General features: G+C 36.3%; 3 protein-coding genes across 3 annotated transcripts in view; all 3 read left to right on the top strand.

Annotated features, from left to right (window-relative positions):
• The first annotated feature begins 456 nt into the window (after positions 1–456).
• LOC148942901 (protein CFDP2-like) lies at positions 457–17,401 on the top strand. The gene is made up of 2 exons (XM_089102390.1): positions 457–551; positions 16,873–17,401. The coding sequence occupies exons 1-2, from the start codon at positions 457–459 to the stop codon at positions 17,399–17,401; spliced, it is 624 nt and encodes a 207-aa protein (XP_088958516.1).
• The window catches only part of LOC148942902 (heterogeneous nuclear ribonucleoprotein K-like), a 72,909-nt gene continuing 54,578 nt past the window's right edge, over positions 3,652–21,982 (top strand). The window contains exon 1 of the mRNA XM_089102752.1: positions 3,652–3,736. The gene's annotated coding sequence lies outside the window, so the exon portion shown is untranslated. The remainder of the gene's footprint in view (positions 3,737–21,982) is intronic.
• On the top strand, positions 18,164–18,487 carry LOC148942903 (uncharacterized). Its single transcript, XM_089102391.1, has one exon. The coding sequence runs from the start codon at positions 18,164–18,166 to the stop codon at positions 18,485–18,487; it is 324 nt and encodes a 107-aa protein (XP_088958517.1).

Raw genomic sequence — 21,982 nt, forward strand, 5'->3', positions numbered from 1 at the left:
GGCGCCTCCAGGTTGACCTTTCGCTTGCGAGGCTCGCTACTTCTTCCACTGGGATGTGGGCATGAGCGAGGAATTCATCAGCCTTGTCTTTCCGCCTAGTGGGGGCGTCCTCTGGGTCGCTTCCATCCGTGTATAGTAGGGTCGAAGTCGAATGCGACCCGTGCTGGGGCGTCGGGTGACATGCGAATGAGGTAGCCCTGCCACTGAACAGTACGCTGGATGAGCTACATCGAGAAAGGAGTTTGTGCCGTACGTGATAGGATGGTCTGGCTGCTACCGAAGTCAGTCCAGTGAAGTCTCTCGATTCTCCGGAGATGCTTCGTCTATGTGACATCGACGGCGCTAAGGATTGCTTTTGCATCTGGCCACGTATCCGCTCCATACAACAGCACGGTGCTGACTGACGCATTATAAATGCGCATTTTGGTAAAGCGGCTCATGTTTGGCTTTCGCCAGATGCTGCTCAGCCTCCTAAAAAGTGCCGACGCTTTGGCTATTCGAGATGTAAGCTCTATTGTGATCAAGCCATCCCTGGACAGAATGAATCCCAGGTAAGTGAAGTCTTCAACCACATCTACTCGGTTCCTTCCGGTGTTGACTTCCTTTATGGTAGAATGGGACGTGGGGGGCTCAAGGAGCATAACTTTGGTTTTCTGCCAGTTGATCTTCAGTCCAGCTTTCGAGGCTTCTTCTGAGAGCACCTGGAGAGCTTTGGTGACCTTTTCGACGGTGTCCGTAACTAACGCTATGTCGTCGGCGAAGTCTGCATCAGAGAGTAGCCGGTCTCCGAACTGAAAACCGAACTGGAGGCGATTCTTCGTCCTGGTCATAACATGGTCTATGACGCAGTTAAAGAGCTCGAGAGCGACGGCGCAACCTTGCCGGACGTCAGTCTTCACCGAGAATATGGAAATGCGTCTTCCATTGACTTACATACATCTCTCCGTATCGTCATACAGTTGTTCAAAAAGCGATCAATATTTCTGGGATAGGTCTGTAGTTTTCAGTATCAGCTAAAGTGAACTGCGATCAACAAAATCGAAGGCAGCCTTAAAGTCCACGAATGCGATGTATGCTTTTTTGTGGAACTCTCGCGTCTTCTCGATCAACTGGCGCATAGTGAAAATTTCCTCCGTCGTCGACCTGCCGGGCCTGAACCCGGCTTGCTGGACTCTTCTCTTTCTACACAACCTCTTCAACATCTCGCTCTTTGCGCTAGAGTTTAAATTTTGTCCTAATTCTTTAAAAACGATTCCTAAGACACAAGGGTCATTTAATTAGAACAATAAGTAACTTTTTTTAACGTGCCAAAAAAACTGTAGCTTAAAGAGCGATGTGTTGAGGAGGGGGGAACTCCTCATATACATATTAATTTCTGTTCGTTTTAAGTTTTAATACTGCTCCTTACTTTCAGTTGAAAAAATTGTTTTATCTTCTTTATTTAATGAAGCTTAGACTTGACTTGACTTAAGACTCCTGCCGAGGATTCGGCGTAGAGAACAATGATACCAGGCACCTTCAGGTTGACCTATCGCTTGCGAGGCTCGCTGCTTCTTCCACCAGGATGTGGGCTTAGAGACAAACAATTTTCTAAAGGCAATGGAAAAAGTATGTCAATTAAAGTAATAGTATTATAAATAAAAAAAGTAAGTAGCAACAAAAAATACACAAAACAATAGCCTACTTACAAAAACAAAGATATAAACTTCCAGCATTAAATTTTATTGAGCAATGCCGAAGCGTTGGACAGATTTTTTCAACAATATCGACAGTTTACACTTGGTTATCAAACACCAAAATATTTCATGCCTTTAGGCTCAGCGTTTATAAAAAGTAACGCATTATCAAAGTAGTTTGTTCAAAGTATAACACCAAAACTAGGATTGAGGTAGTTAAATAAAAAATATTAGTTCAAAATTTTTAATCTAATTTTGAATGCCAAAAAGCCAGTGTATTTGAAACCTTTGTGCTTCATAACTGTAAAAATTAAATATTGTTCAAAGTGACAAAAAGGTAAATACAGTCACTCCTAGAAACAAAAAAAAATTGATAATAAAAGTAAAAAAACTTATCAGTTCAGGGGGAAAATACAGAAATTCTTAGTATTCCGTTCAGGGGAAAGATTTCTGATTATAGCGGCTACATATATCAGCTCATGGGTACTATTGCAATGCAAGCAAAAGTTGACGGCATTTTCTTACCGAAATTGCCCCTTATTAATTTGTTTTCCTTCGGTTTTCTATTATTAGACGAACCTTCTTGTGTTCTAATAACTGCACTAATTACTAATAAACAAATACATATTTAAGATCATCATAAAAAGCTGATTCTTTGACTGAATGTTATTAATAGGTAGACTCTTATGCTTTTTTATTGACAAGGATTGTTATTTACTTACCATTCATTACTGTGAAGATTTTTGTTTTGTTCCAACCAAATCATATAGAAAAAGCGTTTGTGGAAAACTGGTTAGGGGTTACTGAGTCAAAAACTAAAACTTATATTTTTGTTATTATGGGTCAGAATCTTTTGGCAGGCAGCCAACCATGGGACAACAAACAATTTGTTCATGTTTTTTCCATATTCTGCTCTCTTTTCTTTGGTTTCCTTATAATTACTTTTTAGTCCCAAATTTCCAGGGGGGCATGGCCCCCCTGCCCCCTTACCCAGCGCCCATGAGCATTAGTGGTGAATCTGGCTGAAAAAAACCAAATGTATACGACATTCACTTTCGCCCACGCGAAAGCTTGTTTACGCTATACTTCTGTCGTCTGCAGCAGCTCATTGCTGACAATTTTAGCATAAACCAAGCACCAGCACTTATATTTATGATTGTTTAATTTGTATTTATTTTTTATAATGTATTGCGCAATGTTTTAAATGCACCAAGTTTTGCGTTTGTTAAATAGTTGCTTTTTTTCACCACCGCTTGAATAGCACCTACTTCAATAGCACTCCCTGCCCCCTCCCCCCAAAAAATGCTATAGATACGCCCATGTATGTATTGGTATCAAAATTCGCTGCTTGCATATAGTTCGTTACCACGAACTGTTTGATAACAAGCTTAAATGGATTTTAGCTGCCAAAAAAATCGTTTGCAACCGTTTGCCCCATCAGCACCCCAAAAAAATCAAATTGGCCTTGCATTCCAAAGGAAAAACAGGTAAGACATATACACTTAAATTGTCTACTGCCCATCAGCCAGTCAATAGACTTAATAGCCCACAAAATTCCACTTGGACTAGAAATCTACCCTATTTCCTTTTATTGAAGGTTTGGGATAGTGGCTCTTTTGAAGAAGACATGCCAAGGGTTAGAAAAAAGAGAAACATTTTTAGATTGTTAATTTTACGCTCATTTTTTTGTTTTGTTTACGTCTTCGACAATTCATATTCGACCTCCCCTTCCCTCTAATGACATCCTATAGCTTTATATTATATACTATATATACTGTCAAATTTATCAATTTTCTCTAAATATATTGCTCCATTCTCCGCTGGTTCACCGAGTCGTTGCACCCGCTTCTTATAGGAAAAATAAACTAAAATTTTTAATTTGACTGTTTGTATTTTCTTTGTTGGTGTTGCCAAATAACTGTGTCTATATTTGTCAGGGAAGCTTCATTTCGAATTTTTAGACCCTTCTGTTCATCTTCTTGAAAATTCCTTATAAAAACGTGTTTGCCGCCATTTTGTCTGAATTGCAGCTGCTTCAAGCCTGTAGTTTTTTATTGACTGTAAGTAACCCATTCCACAGTCTCAAGAACTAAATATGTCATTATTCAGTGAATACTGGGTAGTTTATTTAATAGTTCAAAGTTTGAATACTCTGCTATTAGGCATACTGAAATTGTGCATGGGTAAATTTTAACTGCAATAGGCCTAGGCTATTCATTTTTTTTTGGGTAAATTTTTTGTTGTTCACATTATTGACTTAGGAATAAATTAAACATACCACTTGATGGCTTTTTTATGCTGTTTCCTATTCCAAATATAATAATCATTTTTGTCAGAAATGAATTTTACCCCCACCCCTGTATAGGCATATACCAATTCAGGGTATATAATTGCATATTAGGGGGGTGGGGGAAAGGGTAAATTTCTACCAAATCATATTATCAACTTATGCATAAAGTGAATATACCACTGGATGCCTTTTTTTATGCTGATTATGAATATAGGCTAGTAATCATTTCTATTGGAAATGAATTTCAGCCCCCCCCCCTATATACGCCAATTCAGGGTATATATTTCTACAACCTAACCTGGTAAATTTCTACCAAATCATATTAGTGAGTTAGGAATAAAGTGAATACACCATTTGATGTCTTTTTTATGCTCATTACAAATATAATAGGCTAATCATTTCTATCAGAAATGAATTTCAGCCCCCCCCCCCTATATATATATGCCAATTCAGGGTTAGGTTAGGTGGTAGAAAAATATAGCCTACCCTGAATTGGCATATGTAGGGGGGGGGGGCTGCAATTAATTTCCAATAGAAATGATTGCTATATTTGGGTAAAATTCTACTTTAGTTACTTTTGGCTATCTTGGAAAGGAGTTGGGTTAGGAAAATGAAACTTGCAGGGATGGATGTACATGCTAAGGTTTGTCCCGGGAAGGTACTTTGAAGTACCTACCTCCACTCATCCCCCCTCTATATAATGGTAAATTACTGCACATTACTAGTTGTTTTTAACTCATATTTCATCCTATATTACTATCATAAATATAAATCACTGCTTACCTTACACAACTTCTGCTTTTAACCTTGTTCATTAAAATATATTCCAAAATCCTATTTAAATCCTAAGCCATTTAATTTTCAACCCATGCTGACTGTTAGTTGTGATGTCACACTTGCCTTATCAGACACCCTTACCCTTAAGGGTAGCAGGCACATGCCAAACTACTCTGTTGATAAGACCATTTAAACTGTATTAATTAGGGAAAGGATTTCACAAGAGAAATCAGTAAAAATAACCTATTCCTTTTTAGAGGACAAATTATGTCATAGGAAGATGTTTAGGAAGCATTAATAGATAAAGTGCTAAAAACATCAGAATCGACTTCAGAGGACACGTTATATCACGGGAAGAGGTTTTTAAAATCCCCCTTCCCCCCAAACTCAAAATTTACAAAATTTTAATTTAGAAGCTTTTAAATATTTATAAAGCACTAATAGATAGAGCGCTACAAGTTTCAGAATTGACTTCAGAGGACACGTTATATCACGGGAAGAGGGTTTTAAAATCCCCCTTCCCCCCTAACTCAAAATTTTCCAAAATTTTATTTTAATAACTTTTTAAATATTTCTAAAGCACTAATAGATAGAGTGCTAAAAACATCAGAATCGACTTCAAAGGACACTTTATATCACGGGAAGAGGTTTTGAAAATCTCCCGTCCCCCCAGACACAAAATTTTACAAAATTCTAATTTACAATCTTTTTAAATATTTCTAAAGCTCTAAGAGATAGCCTGCGAAGAACAACAGAATTGACGTCAGAGGATACGTGACATCACGGGAAGAGGTTTTTAAAATCCCCCGTCCACCCAATCTAAAAATTTTCCAAAATTTTACTTTATTAGCTTTTTTAAATATTTCTAAAGCTCTAAGACATAGAGATCTAAAAGGTTCAGAATTGACATCAGAGGACACTTTATATCACGGGAAGAGGTTTTAAAAATCCCCCTTCCCCCCAAACTCAAAATTTTACAAAATTATACTTTAGAAGCTTTTTTAAATATTTCTAAAGCGCTAATAGATAGAGTGCTAACCCACACATACGCTACGAGAGATTTAACTTTCGATAAATTTAAGTTTTTTTTTTTATCCCCCTTACAAACACCAAAAATCAGGTCCAAAATTTTATGTTATAATCATTTATTAGATTTAATAATAAAAAAGAGATTTATTGATCATTAACAAATACTCTACTTCAGAGTATCTGGGACATTACGGGACGTGTGTATGACTATAATCCTTCTCCCCAATCTCAAAATTTTCTAAAATTCTGCTTAAGATGCTTTTTAAATATTCCTAAAGCGCTAAGACATAGAGCGCTACAAACATCAGAATCAACTTTAGAGGACAATTTATGTTACGGGAAGATGTTTTTTATGTCATTGGAAGATGTTTTTGAAATACCCATTACCCATTGAAATTTTGACAAAACAACATTTTACCTTAATTTTCAGCTATCAGTTTCTTTTTCTCTGGCTATAGTTCTGAAAATGCAATTTCAGTTATTTGAGTAGAATTTTAAGCCATATCAATGTTTTATTTCCAAAATTTAGGAAATGTATTTGCATATATTTAAAACCTTATAAGTTGGGATTGAGAAAAATTTTGAAGCTGAAAACAATTTTGTTGTACTTCATTTAAACAGAAGATCTATTTTGCAAGGTTCCGTTGCTATAACTCACAAATTTTTAAAGGTTACTCAAAGTTTTAGAAATCCCCCTTACCATTCATCCCAGTCCCCCTACATACTCTAAACTCTGGTTTATAATTTGAAATTTGAAAAGCCTTCTTTGCCCCGGGGGTATTTTTTTGGGGGGTGGGGGGATTTTCCGTGAGGGTATTTCTCGTGGGGAGGGGGGTATTTTCTGCGGGGAGGTATTTTCCGGGGGGATTTTCCGGCGGGTATTCGCCAAGAACCACAAATTTGATGGTATGAGTTTTATTAAAATCTTTTACTTTTAGGGGTTGTTTCCCCTTTTACGAAACTCAGACAAATTTGTTACACAGGCAATTTATCAACCAGATTTTAGAGTATTATTCCTGTGCAACACGTTGCAACGAAATGGTCAGCTTAGATGAGTATAAGCAGGGGCACCACGAGCAGGTTGCTGCCCCCCGGCCCCCCCCCCCCCCCCCCCCCGCTATCAAATCTCATATCAACTAACCTTCACACCCTCAAAAGAAAATTTTTATATAAGTTCCAACATTTTTTACATATTTTAAATCGCGGATGTAAAAAAGAAAAGCAAAATTTTTCATCATTATAGGATTAAGCTATTTGAATATGTTTTATGTGGTTACCCAACTCAAAATTTTAAGGGGTTTCCAAAAAAAATAATAAAAACGAATATAGATTATTCGGTACTTGTGCATTATAAATAGCCCACCACTATAGACTGTACAAGGAAACCAGACAAACGGGTATTTGTTAGACAAATGGATCTCAAAGCGTGATTTCTTATTGCGTTTACAATATTGAAACTGTGTTTTTTTTGGGTTTAGGGAGGGAAAAAGGTACCTAGGTTAGGTTAGGTATTTAATATATGCTGTGCTTTACCCCCCACCCCCTAATGAACACATATTTATAACAAATTTTTTTATAAACTATTATATTTTCACCATATTTTATTTTATTTCATTAACAGTAACCAAACTTAACTTATTTCGTTTATAGTGGTGGATTATTTATAATGAACAAGTACCGAATAATCTATAGTCAAATATTTACTTCTGTCCCCTCTCTCCCTCTCCCTATTTACACTTTAATAACGTCTCGTAGCTTCAAGAATGAAGATTGCTACACTAAACTATTTGGACAAAAACATTTGAATTGCTTTAAGAACAAATGGGGTTAGATACTGTAAATTGCCAAATTTCCTGTTACAACGTTTTAAACATTAATTATTAAATAATACCCATAAAAACAAATTAGTTGGGGTTATAAAGCTCTAATATATGTTTCATAAATTGGTGCATTCTCAAGGAGATTGAACATTTTTTTTTGAAATAGTGCTCTGACAGATATCCTTCCATATGTTCTTCTCCTATGCCATATCTGGGTATATTGTCTTGAACGTCACGCCAGTCTCTTTTAAGGTTTTGTGTGTGAGTACCTGTTGCAGGGTCAACAAAATTTATGCTGTGGTTGATGCACAAATGCTGATAGCCCTGGCTAGCCAGGCAATCATAAGGCCTCCAACAGTCACTGATAATTGTTGTCCCTGGCAGGATTCGGTTTTGGATAATTCCCAACAACGTGGCACTTCTTCTATCCGGCACAGAAACCATGAATGAATTGCCAGTTCCTCGCTCTATTCCACCAAATACCCATTTACCCTTGACAATCCGACCACTATTATATTTACGCTTCCCAAAATGGGCTTCATCTATCTCAACAATGACTCCTTCTCCTCCCAAAGGAGCGAAGTTTGAATGACATATGTACATACAAACCTCTCTGCAGAACTGGCTCCAATCCACAAAGGTTTGTTTACAACAAGTAACATTGTTGATCATGAAATCCTCCCTTGGAGGCGGTATTTGAAGCCAAATCCTCAAAAAACGGAAATTTTCTAGCTCAGAAAGGTGTGAACGAGCCATCCATGTTTTGTCATAGATCGATTTTGAAAAATTACACTTAACCTGAGAATATTCATGGCCACCTCGGATAGGTATAAGCCTAGACTTCTGGCAACGGAACGATTTTCTATATTTTACGCAAATCTGGCCACAAATATTGCAATTCCTGCTTCTCAATAACATGCCATGGTTATAATACAACTCTAAGACTGCCTCAAGAGTAGAAAATTGAACAATACCACCACAGAAATTTATTTCACAAAAATTGCAAGACATATCTCAATAATTGTCATTTACAAACTGAAGCTGTAACTCTTAATATCTATTGCGGCTTTAATTAATTGTTTCATTGTTAAACAGCGGGAATAGTCGAACAAAGATAACAGTGAATTGGGTTATGAATATATTGGAAAGATAGGTCAACTTAGTATGGGTTTTTCCTGCATTTGAAATAGTCACTTCTTAACAGATGTAAATATCCTCGTCGATTCTGATGTTTTTAGCACTCTATCTATTAGTGCTTTAGAAATATTTTAAAAGCTTCTAAATTATCTTTTTTAAAAATTTTGAGTTTGGGGGGAAGGGGGATTTTCAAAACATCTTCCCGTGATATAACTTGTCCTCTGAAGGGGATTCTGATGTTTTTAGCACTCTATCTATTAAAGCTTTAGAAATATTTATAAAGCTTCTAAAGTAGAATTTTAGAAAATTTTGAGATTGGGGGGAAGGGGGATTTTGAGTTAGGAAGGAAGGGGGATTCCTAAAACATCTTCCCGTAACATAATTTGTCCTCTGAAGTCAATTCTGATATTTGTAGTGCTCTATCTATTAGTGCTTTAGAAATATTTAAAAAAGTTTCTAAAGTAAAATTTTGGAAATTTTTGAGTTTGGGGGGACGGGGGATTTTAAAAACCTCTTCCCGTGATATAACGTGTCCTCTGAAGTCGATTCTGATGTTTTTAGCACTCTATGTCTTAGAGCTTTATAAATATTAAAAAAGATTCTAAAGTAGAATTTTGGATAAATTTGAGTTTGGGAGGAAGGGGGATTTTAAAAACCTCTTCCCGTGATATAACGTGTCCTCTGAAGTCGATTCTGATGGTTTTAGCACTCTATCTATTAGTGCTTTAGAAATATTTAAAAAGCTTTTAAAATAAAATTTTGGAAAATTTTGAGTTTGGGGGGAAGGGGGATTTTAAAACCCTCTTCCCCTGATATAACGTGTCCTCTGAAGTCCATTCTGAATCTTGTAGCTCTCTATCTATTAGTGCTTTATAAATATGTAAATGATTCTAAAGTAAAATTTTGGAAATTTTGAGTTTGGGGGGAAGGGGGATTTTAAAAACCTCTTTCCGTGATATAACGTGTCCTCTGAAGTCGATTCTGATGTTTTTAGCACTCTATCTATTAATGCTTCCTAAACATCTTCCTATGACATAATTTGTCCTCTAAAAAGGATTAGGTTATTTTTACTGATCTCTCTTGTGAAATCCTTTCCCTAATTAATACAGTTTAAATGGTCTTATCAACAGAGTTGTTTGGCATGTGCCTGCTACCCTTAAGGGTAAGGGTGTCTGATAAGGCAAGTATGACATCACAACTAACAGTCAGCATGGGTTGAAAATTAAATGGCTTAGGATTTAAATAGGATTTTGGAATATATTTTAATGAACAAGGTTAAAAGCAGAAGTTGTGTAAGGTAAGCAGTGATTTATATTTATGATAGTAATATAGGATGAAATATGAGTTAAAAACAACTAGTAATGTGCAGTAATTTACCATTATATAGGGGGGGGATGAGTGGAGGTAGGTACTTCAAAGTACCTTCCCGGGACAAACCTTAGCATGTACATCCATCCCTGAAAGTTTCATTTTCCTAACCCAACTCCTTTCCAAGATAGCCAAAAGTAACTGAAGTAGAATTTTACCTATTTTTGTAATCAGCATAAAAAAAGGCATCAAGTGGCATATTCACTTTATGCGTAAGTCAATAATATGATTTGGTAGAAATTTACTGGGGAAAGTTTAAACTTACCTCCCATTTACATCATAAATAAAATCTACCCCACCCCCCCTAATGTGCAAATATATAGCCTACCCTGAATTGGTAGGCCTATATATAGGGATGAGGGTAGAATTTGGGTAAATTCTTACTAAATCATATTATTGAGTTTCAACTAAAGTGAAATGCACCATTCGATGCCTTTTTTTTATGCTGATTACAAATATAACAATACTTTCTATCGGAAATGAATTTTAGCCCCCCCCCCCTATAAATGTCTATTCAGGATATATATTTACACATATGGGGGTGGGGGTTAGGTTAGGTTAGGGGGGGGGGGTATGAAATTCATTTCTGATAGAAATGATTGTTATATTTGTAATCAGCATAAAAAAGGCATCAAATGGTGTATTCACTTTATTCAAGATGTTTATCTTGAGTATAGATTACCCAATTAAACATAAACAAAAATAACTCCATGGATCCTTCTGAAAAGATACTGGTTAAGCTATTGTAAAGACCAACAATAGCTTTGTAGGGTAGCTTAAAAAACAAGTATGCTAGGCTATCCAATTGAGTAAAATTATGTAAGACTAAAAGCCTCACATATTGTTACCAAAGAGGTATTGAGAAGAATTGTTGGTAAATTTCTACCAAATCATATTATTGACTTATGAATAAAGTGAATATACCATTCAATGCCTTTTTTTATGCTCTTCCCAAACATAAAAATAATTTTCGTCAGAAATGAATTTTACCCCACCCCTCTATACCAATTCTGGGTATTTATTTGCACATTGGGGGGGGGGGGTAAAGTTTAAACTTACCTCCCATCTACATCAGAAATAAAATTTGCCCTCACCCCCCTAATGTGCATATATACACCCTGAATTGGTATTTATCAGGGTGGGGGTAAAATTCATTTCCAACAAAAATGATTATTATATTTGGAAAGAGCATAAAAAAAGGCACCAAGTGGTATATTCACTTTATTTGTAAGTCATTAATACTAGGATTTGGTAAAAATTTACCAAATTGTCTTCTGATTCTAAAAATATAACTTTTGTTACTTGACATTTATTCTATAAATCACAAATATTAAATATAATATTTTCTTTTGAATTGCTTGTCAAGACAGAGGCCACATTTTTAATTTATGGTGACAAATTATTGGTGAAAATTTGACAAAGAAGGTAGAGTTCTTGCTATTTTCCTCACATTGCATCATGCTGTACTAAAATCAGGGGTGGTCCAAAAATTCATTGTTATTTTTCCAGAATGCCAAAGAAAAGTGGTTTTTCCCAAAAAGAGGTCTTCTACCCTAGTCTATTACTTTTAGTGCTTGTTTTTAGCTATCCATTGGGATATTTGGTTAACTTGTAGATCAGGGTATCTTTTCTAATATTTTAAAGTAGTTGAATTGGCATAAATTTTGGACCACTCCCGGTCATAAGGAGACAGATCAAGAAAATGATTTTTACTTCATAATATGGAAAATAATCATAGGTAACATGTTTTTGGGGGGAGAACCTTTATCCTCACTTCTTTCCTTGTTTTTCTAAGAAATTCATGAATTTCTCAGAACCTATATGTTAAAAACTATATACTCCCACCCCCTAATGTGCAAATATATACCCAGAATTGCGTTTTTAATCTAAATACAACCTTTTTTTGCATCTCAAATGAACTTAACCCCCACCCAAGATTATGCAAATATATACCCTGATTTGGATATATTTAGGGGTGGGGGTAAATTTCCTTTGTGATGCAAATGAAGGTTATATTTAGATTCAGAATGCAATTCTGGGAATATATTTGCACATTAGGGGGTTGGGAGTATATACTCTGTTATTATATAGGTTCTAAGATATTCATAAGTTTCTTAAAAAACAAGGAATGGAGCAAGAATAAAGGTTCTCCCCCTGGAAAATATGAGGCCTAGGAAAAATTTTCCAGTTCCTTTCTACTCCTTCAAGGTAGGCTGAAGGAATTTATCTTTGTAGAGTGGAAACATGTATCAGTTTCAATGTATAACCATTCCACCTCATAAGGAGACATGTTAAGAAAACAATTCTCACTTCATAATATGCAATATAATTCTAGTTAACATATTTTCCACTAGGAGAACCTTTATCTTTACTACTTTCCTTCTTTTTCCAGTTTTTTTAAGAAATTCATAATTTTTCACAATAATATTTCACTCAATTTTGAAAAATCAGCTAAATGCCATGCCATCTTAAAATAATCTATGTGTGTTGCTAGTGAAAATGCAGTGCTGGAAGTATAGAAATATATGTGCTATGGCAGATCATTAGTAAAAAAATTCTAGAAACAATGATTCTGCCATCTATAATAAAAAAAATTGTTGTATAGCATATCTTTCAGAACAAATTAGAAAACAGACAAAATGCTTATCAAAAATGACTTTTTTCAAAAATTCTATAGCAAAACTGGAAAAAGAAGGAATAAAGTGAAGATAAAGGTTCTCATACTGGAAAATATGTTAACTAGGATTATTTTGCATACTATGAAGAAAGAATTGTTTTCTTTACATGTCTCCTAATGAGGTGGAATGATCATACATTTGTATCTGCATGTATCTAATTTGGTACATAATTGGAACATCAACTTTTTTTGTTCAGTTTTGTCTTATTAAATAGGCTATGCATAATGTGTAATGTGTCTCAATTTCACCCATTAACTATTGACAATGTTAACAAATGACAAAATGAGGCCTATAAACTGTTAAAGCACCAAGGACATAAAACTAAAGGATTTTTTGTTGCCTTTCTTGCCCTTGTTAGACCTTCTTGCCTTAAAATTGATTTGGGCTGTTCAAAAATAGTGATGTTTTTAGGGCAGTTCATTGATACTTCAATTTCATTAGACTTGATCATAATAAACCCATGACTAGCCTATGAAATATCAACTTAGCATTAGATTTTGAATTGAATATTAGGCTATGCTTTCATTCTAGTTCTTTCAAATAAAAACTTAAAAGATTTGAAAGTTCGAGTTATGGGAGACAAGATTATCTTTTGGTTGAGGGAATTTCCATAGATCAGCCACTCAGTTGAAGAAGAAATTGCTTGCAGCATTTTATTTACTTATTAATTCCAAAATGCAGTAAGCTTTACCAAGCTGACATTCCTTTAAAGTTCCAAAGTGACCATCAATTCTTAAGAAGCTGTCTAATTAGAATTGATTTGGGATGATATCTAAGTCACTGAGTAACTTTTAGGTCTTAATAATATATAACCTTGTGTGCATCAGTTGATAAGGGTAGGTTATTTCAGCTTTTACAGTCAGAACAGGTATGATATGCATTTGTAGTTTTGTGTTAGACTAAATCCAAAGTTGCCTGATTTGACTTGTTCATGAGAAAGGCAATGCACATTCCAAATTGTAATTTTAGTCAAACCTTGAAGAATTACAGTCACTATTTTAGTTACAATATAATTTTGTACTTAAAAAAATTATGGTATGTATAAGTTTTGGCATCACACTCATTACTAAGGTATGCTAGTTTGATGAGTGATTTAACTTGTTGATAGTGTTAAAGGTGAAAATGTTGCTTTTTTAGTGCCTATTGGAGGCTATGGTGCTAAGGTAGGATAGAGGCACTGATGATTCAACAGTGCAATTTTGGATCCACTGTTGAAATTTTCCTTCAAAACAAGGATAACTCTGCTTAGTTGTGACTTGGAACACCATCTCTTGAAGCCATCATTATATTTTGACAATGCAAAACATGGACACTATATCCAATACACCCAGATAAGAAATAAATATTCAATTCAATCAGTTTCCTGTTTTCAACACAAAATGAGCTCATGACATATTTTGTACAGATTGAAATCTGTCCAAAATATAGGTAACTGTTGAAACTTCACTGAACATGTAAAGTAGATGAGAAACAATTGTTGTCAAAATTCAAGGGTCCTCTGATGAAAACATAGTTGTTGAATTTACAGGTACTTTCTCAACAATGAGAGATTTTGATGATTATTATTTGTAATAATATTTCAAATGAGAAAAATGTTTTGTATTTTTTCCAAGATCTGTTTTTTAGCTGCTTCTTAATTTTCTTGGTCATGCAAGAAGGGTCTTTGGTTTTTTCCTGTAAGGTATAGTAGTGTTGCTGTCTTGGATTTTGAGTAAACTTAACTTTAAGTTTTCCCATTGCTCTTCTCCTGATCTCTATAAAATTTCACTCCTGTTCACCATTTTAAGTTCCCTTCTGATAGATTTGTAATCTCTGAAGACCTTTTTAACAAGTATATTAGTTATATTCTTTAGATAGGACTGTATTTCAATATGTATGTAGTTACTCTTACTAATAGGGGATAAGTACTCAATATTTTCCAAAAGGTCCTGACTTAAGGAAAACAAGGTCAAGTAGGGTTGGGTTTTGGAAGATTCTATATCTAGTTGGTTTATCAACAGCTTGATACAGGGAGAGGTCATGTATGCAATCAAGGAATGGTTATTGTGTTGTACTATCTTCATAATAGATAAATCCTTTCCATGATATCTGTGGCAAATTAAAGTACCCAGCTATGAGCAGGTTACAAAGCTAAGGGTAAATCCACTGCACCAATATAGGACAGCATATTACATTTATGTGATGCACCAATTGTTTGAAAATGAACTGCTATAGCTTGTTCTGTATCAATCTTAGATGGGTTGAAGGGCCTTGATAAACACAAACAATTCTTGTAACTCCAGAGTTAAGTGGAACCCTTAATCAAAGCAGACCAACTCAACATAATCACAATTTGTGAAGTTGTTTTCAGATTCCATCTCTTTCTAGTGCTTAGAAAATTGCATGAAAACTATCTGTCTTAATTTCAGAAATAAATCCTTTAGTTTGAGCCTGTTTGTCTTGACTCAGTTTTAGGTCTAGTCTTAATGAAAATTCTATTAATTATTTACATATTCAGTATGTACTTGTCCTCAGACTTGTGCTGAACAAACAATAAAATAATTTAATTTTCTGCAAAGTTCCATAAGAAAATTTATAGTGAAACTTTTCATAAAGAAGGGAAATATAGTGAAAAGCTTTAAATTGCTTTTTGCATTTTAAGTGTTATGTTTGGTAAATATGTTTGTATATTCAAAGTTCCTCTTTAACAAAGGATAATCTTCCTATCCATTGTCTGACATTTATTCATACCACTGTCTAAGGGGTAGTTGCATTGTATTACCAACATCACTGTAGAGCTGGTGTTGGCCAAGGTTTGAACTGACAAAATTTGTGCCAAGAATGTATCATTACAATAATGTAGTTTTGTAGTTTGTACAATAATGTAGTTAGCTACATTAAGTTGTTTTCAGACACCAAGTTTGAAGTGTGTGTTGAGTGGGTTTGATAAAAATAGTTTTCAGGTTGTCCATGATTAACCCAGCCAAACTTTAAAGTGTTTCAATTTACAAATTCCAAGAATGTTTGACAAGGGTTTTTCAAAATTCTAATACACCAGAATAAAATGGTTGAACATGGGTTCTGGGAAGACCAAACCAATATTGAACATAGACTCAAAACAATAACCTGCACAACCCTTGTTGGATTTGGGTGGCCAGAAAACAGCTTTAGTTGAACCAAACTATCATAATAAGATATTTTGATAGGTTGTAATAAGAATTGGTATTTTGTTGTTTGCTTTGTTTTTGAAAACACTATTAAAAATCCTTAGATTGCTCCAAGCTGCAATTTAAAGTAACAAGCAAAAAGCAGAGTTAACTGTCAAATACCACTATGACAGAAAGTTCCAGATCTTGTTTGTCCAAATTGGTGGTAATCTTAAGGTAATGTGGTCCAACCACTCCAACCACTAGTTCTCCTAGGGGGAAATAGGGCCTGATAAGCTTGAGTGCTCCAAGCTAAGGTTGGGACCTTGTAGCTATGATTCACACCCCTGTCCCTAGTGAGGTTAGAGGAGAGCCCTAAGTTGCACCTCATTGTGGTGGAGTGGTGAAATGTTATGCTGGTTGCCTAGTCCAACCAGCAGAATGGCTAATGCAACAGGGTGCCAGAAGTTTGGGGAGGTGCTGGTCAAGAAAATTCCCATGAAACACCAATGGATACAGAAGATTCAGATATAGCAATCAATGCTATGGTGTCTGCAGTAGCCAACACCAATAAGGTTTGGATGATGCCTGATTTGAAGTGGGCTAATCATCCCCACCAAGAAACTTAAAGTTGGTTCTTGGAATGTAAGAAGTTGCAAGGCTGAGTCAACTGAGATGCTCCATGCAAATGAAATGAAAAAGTATGGTCTCAATATATGTTGCCTTTGTGAGACTAGAATGATCAATATACTGATGTAATCAATTGACCTTGTGGATTCAGAAACATTTAAATTCTACAACTCTGGACTGACTGATGGGAGTGGTCTTCACAGAGTTGGATTCCATCTGGACCCAATTGCTGCTTCATCTGTCATCTCTTGGCAACCAGTGTCAGCAAGAATCTCTATCCTGAGACTGAAAGGCCAGATTAGTAATGTGACTATATTGTCTTATACCTATTTTGCCTATCAGAAATAGCCCTGATGATGCCAAAGATGCATTCTACTTTGACCTGCAGAGAATACTCGGCTCTGTCCCAGGACGCAATGTACTATTTTTTGCAGGTGACCTTAATGCAAGGGTCAGTAAACCAAATGCAAACACCAAAGGAGTGATTGGATGCCATACCATCAGAGATAGATGCTCAAATGGCAAGAGGCTGCTACAGCTTGCCAAATACAATAACTTATGTCTGGTTAACACCCAGTTTGAGCACAAGAAGCACCATCTTGTGACCTGGAGATCTAACAACAGGGTCACCAAAGCCCAGATTGACCACTTCCTTGTCAGAAGATGTTGGAGGAGCTCATGTCTGGATGCAAGAGTCTACAGAGGTGCAGATACAGGCTCAACAAATGGCTCCAATCACTTTCTTCTCATCTGTAAATTCAGTCAAAGACTAAGCACCCACAAAAAGAAGATAAAAACAAATTGGTTTGATGTATCAAAACTACTCAGTCCACAGATCAAGGCTGATTTCGAGCTACAGCTTAACAACTGATTTGAGGCCCTTACTGACTACACAAAAAATCAAAGACCAATGGTCCAAGCCGAAAGTCCTGACACAAGAGGTTGCTGAATAGGTTCTTGGTCACACCAAGAGGAAACAAAGGCTCTGGATCTTGGACAAAACAAATGAGCTAGTAGTAAAGAAAGGACCCCTTCTCAATGGCCCTTAAGAACCCCTAAAAATGCTTTCAAGCTGGTAAAGCAGCCTTCTCGTTGTGACAGGGAGAAATACTTGTCACAAATAGCTTCTGATAAGCAACAAGCAGAAAAATTGCATTATCTAAAGAAAACCTTCAAGCTACTGAGGGAAGCAAAAGGCAAGTCACCAATCTGCATGGACTCCCTAAAGGACAAAACGGGCAACCTTATTCAGACAGAAAAAGACCGCCTTGAGAGATGGAAAGAACATTTCTCCAAGCTCCTTAATCCCACAAAAGCTCTGTGTGATCTACCCGATTTCTAGAGTGTACTGAAGGAGCCATACCAGATAGATCTACAGCCACTGTAATCTGCTGATGTTCTGCGGGCACTAAAAAAGATAAAAAATAACAAAGCCCCTGAAGAGGATGGCATCTCAGCAAAGATGTATAAGTCCCCCATACTATTATGTCAGCTGTAAGACTTGCTAGTTGAGGTATGGACAACAAAGAAATTCCCAAAAGATTGGAAACTCTCAGTACTTATAGTGGTATATAAAAAGGGAGACAAGGTAGTCTGCTCAAACTACCAAGGTATATCACAAATAGACCATGTGATGAAGGTCTTTTGCATAATCATCCTCAACCGTTTCAATGATGCCCAAGACAAGGTGACAAGACCAGAACAAGCAGGTTTCAGACCAGGCATGGGCTGCCAAGAACATATTATTACCCTCAACCTCATCCTACAGCAGAGCAAAAGATTTCAACTGTCCGCTTTCTTTGCGTTCATTGACTTTGTTGCCGCTTTTGACTCCCTTATCAGGACCAAGCTTTGGAAGATCATGGTGGAAGACGGTTTCCCAGCAGAACTTATCAAGATACTCAAAGGAGCATATGAGTCTATAGTTACAAGAGTCCAAACTGCCAACAGAATTTGATGTGTCAGGGGTCAAACAGGGGTGCCCCCTTTTGCCAGCTCTGTTCAATTTCATAATAGACTGGATAATGACGAATTTGCTGTGCAACCACAAAGGCTTTGTCATCGGTCAGAAAGAAGACAACCTGATCGCCCTGACAGACCTTGACTTTGCAGACAATGTATGTCCAATGAGTAGGTTGTTAACTGAGCTCTAAAAGATGCTCAACGATGCCTCCTGTATATCAAAGAAAACTGGCCTCATGTTCAGCAAGTCTAAAACAAAAGTCATGAAAGTAAATGCCCCAAACCACTCAAATATGCAACTAGAGGGTGGAACCATCAAGGCTGTTGAAGAGTTCCGCTACCCTGGTTCTATCCTAACACCAAATGGAGGTGCAGAAGCTGACGTTAGAGCTCGAATAGGAAAGGTAAGGGGTCTCATCACTAACACGAAAAAGTCGTTTCGTAATAGCCATGAAATTAACATAACAAAGATGAACGCCTACAAGGCAACCATTCAATTGACCCTGCAACACACCTGTGAAACTTTGCTTTTAAAGGCCAAAGAAACATGTTCACTAGAAGTATTTGACCATCGCTGCATGAGACACATACTATGGGTCAGCCAATGGTTTCATATCTTAAGCACTGAAGTTTGAAGGCGTTGTGCCCAGAATGTCCCCCTCTTGATAATCATAAAACAACAACAACTGAAATTCTTTGGACACACTACAACGACCAGCTGGAACTATATCCTGTGATGTCCTCACCTGCGACCCCCTTTCAACTTGGAAATGGAGACCAGGTGGCCAAATGAAGAATCTCTGGTAGACATTCAAGAATGACCTGGATCCTTAGGGGGGCTTCCGACGACATGGACGTTGTTGGGATAAAAACTGGCTGAAGATTGCAGAAGAGGCTGCTGCTGACAGATCGTGTTGGACTACGTCAGTCATCCCATCGTCCATTGGTTCCAGGCAGGATGGATAATCGTCTGGTTCCCACTGAAAATAAAAAAGTAAAGTAATATGGTGCCTTAAATGATCACTCTGTTGTATCAATATTATAAACTTCTTTAGTTTGCATTGCTTAACTATTTAGAAGTGATTAAGCAGTCTTTCCATAACTTCCTAACAACTTTCCTAAGTTTTTCCTAAACTGGTGGGAGTGGAAGGGGATTAGTTGCCCTCCAATCACTTTCGACTATTAAAAAGGGCATCAGCTCTTTCTATTTTCAATCAAATGAGCCCTTTTCGAAGTTTCCATGACAACTCCTTCAATACTAAGTGCCCTGGTCTAAACAACAACAAAAAATATCACTAATCACTTTCATCCATTAAAAGGGTACTAGTCCTTTGAATTTCCAATCGAATAAGCCTTTTTTCAAGTTTCTATGACAAAGATTTTAACAAAAACCTTATATGCCCCCAGGAAATAACTTACAACCCTAAACATACTTCTTCATACATTTGGCATCATCACACATTGCTGTCTTTTTCAAACTCAACCCTTCACTATCATTACTAGTTCTTAGTCATTCCACCAACACCAGCTCCTAGCTTTTTTAAGATCATCTTGTCATCTGAATGCCAATTTCGGTGGCTTGCGTTTACCCCCCCCCCCCCCAGAAAATATCCCCTACAGAAAATACCCCCCGGAAATTACCCCCCCTGCAGAGTATATAGAAAAATGGAAAAGGATGGAGTCTAATAGAAATCCCCCCCCCCAAAAAAAAAAAAAAATTAAAAAAAAATCCCCATAAAAAAGACTACCATAGGCAGTGCAATAGTGCTACCTAAGTAAAGGACAAAGTTGGCACAATGTAATATTTTTCTTTTAATCTTTTTTATTTTTTTTTAGACCAAGGGACTTTGTATAGAAGGATTTGTCATAAGAGACTTCAAAAAGGGCTCATTTGATTGGAAGTTGAGAGGGCTAGTGTCCTTTTTAATAGTCAAAAATGATTGGAGGGCAATTAGCCCCCCCCCCGCCTCCCACACCTATCATTTCCTCTAGTACTTCTGATCAAAATTTTGAGATAGCCGTTCTGTTCAGCATAGTTGAAAGGTCCAGAAATTATGTCTGAGGATGGCAACCCCCCCCCCCCCCACGGCTGTCAGGGCAAGGGTTGTAATTTGTGCCCTGGGGGCATATAAGTTTTTTTTTTTTATAGAAAGCATGGTTGTATAAACCTTTGAGGGGGCTCTTTCGATGGGTAATCAGGAGTTCTAGCCCCCTTTTTAAGAGTCAAGGTGATCAGAGGGAAGCCCCCCTCCCCTCCCATGCACACACATTTATTTTTCTGAAATTGATCCAATAGACATTTTGAGATAGCCTTTTTATTCAATAGTTCAGATATCATTAACAAGGCTTTTGGGGGTCGAAACAAACCCCTAGAGCCTGGGGGAAAAGGTTGTAAGTTATGCTCTGGTTGTATTTAAGATTTTTATGGAAGGGATGGTTGTTTAACTTAGAGGAGGCTCATTTGGTTGAAAATTAGAAGTTTTATTTCTCTTTTTTAAGTATCAAAAGTGATAGAGGGCAACTAGCTCCCCCCTGAGTACCCCTCTTTTCACCAAATGCATCTGATTGAAATTGTGAGATAGTGATTTTGTTCAAAATTGTCCAGAATACATATACCAATGCCTCTAGGGTTTACACAACCACCCAGTACCCTGGGGACTTGGTTGTGAGTTATGCCCAGGGGGCATATAAGGTTTTAATGCAATGGGGGTTGAACAAACTTGTCATTAAGCATAGATATAGTTTTTGGGAATGGTAGTAAGTTTTGTTTTTCAGGTCAACTAGAGGAGGTATGAAACTAAATTAAACACTGCTATTTAAGTCAAGATTTTCAAAAGGGTGTGTGTTGTTAAAAATCGTTTAAAAAGTTTCTCCAGCATACAAATAACAGGCCAAACTATGAATTCTTAAAGAAAAAACTGAAAAGATTTAAGCTATTATTTTCTTTTTCCTTGAAAAAGACTATGTCAATACAAAACAAATACTTTTGCACAAATTAAGTTTTTCAAAGAAAAGTAAAGTAAAGAAAACTAAAGTAAGAAACTTTTTGCACAAAATAAGTTTTTCCAGTAAAAGTAAGTACTCAATTATACTAAAAAGGAGCAACAATAGAATCAAATAATCTACCAAGCATAAAACTACCACAAAAAAGCATCAATAAATAACTGAAAACCAATACAAACAGAAAATACAATAAATAACAAAGTCAAACTCAAAACAAGCAGAAATTAACATGTTTAGGGCTCAAAATCCCTATGCCTTCCCAAAGCCAGAACATAATTTGCACTTGATGGAATTGAGTAGTAAGAACTTGTGAAAGATTGATTATTTTCTGGTGGTCCTGAGACAATTTATTTTTTCAGACAATGAGATTATCTCAGAAAACTTATTATAAGATAGATGTAAGAGGTAAATTTAAGTGAACATAGGATTGTAAATATAAGCAATAGCTTAAATTTATGGTCTGTGCAAACAAAATTTGTTAAAAAAA

Source organism: Artemia sp. Qi Xiang Cuo, chromosome 16 (genome assembly GCF_049724085.1).
Source record: "Artemia sp. Qi Xiang Cuo chromosome 16, ASM4972408v1, whole genome shotgun sequence".
In the NCBI taxonomy this organism is placed as follows: Eukaryota; Metazoa; Arthropoda; class Branchiopoda; order Anostraca; family Artemiidae; genus Artemia; species Artemia sp. Qi Xiang Cuo.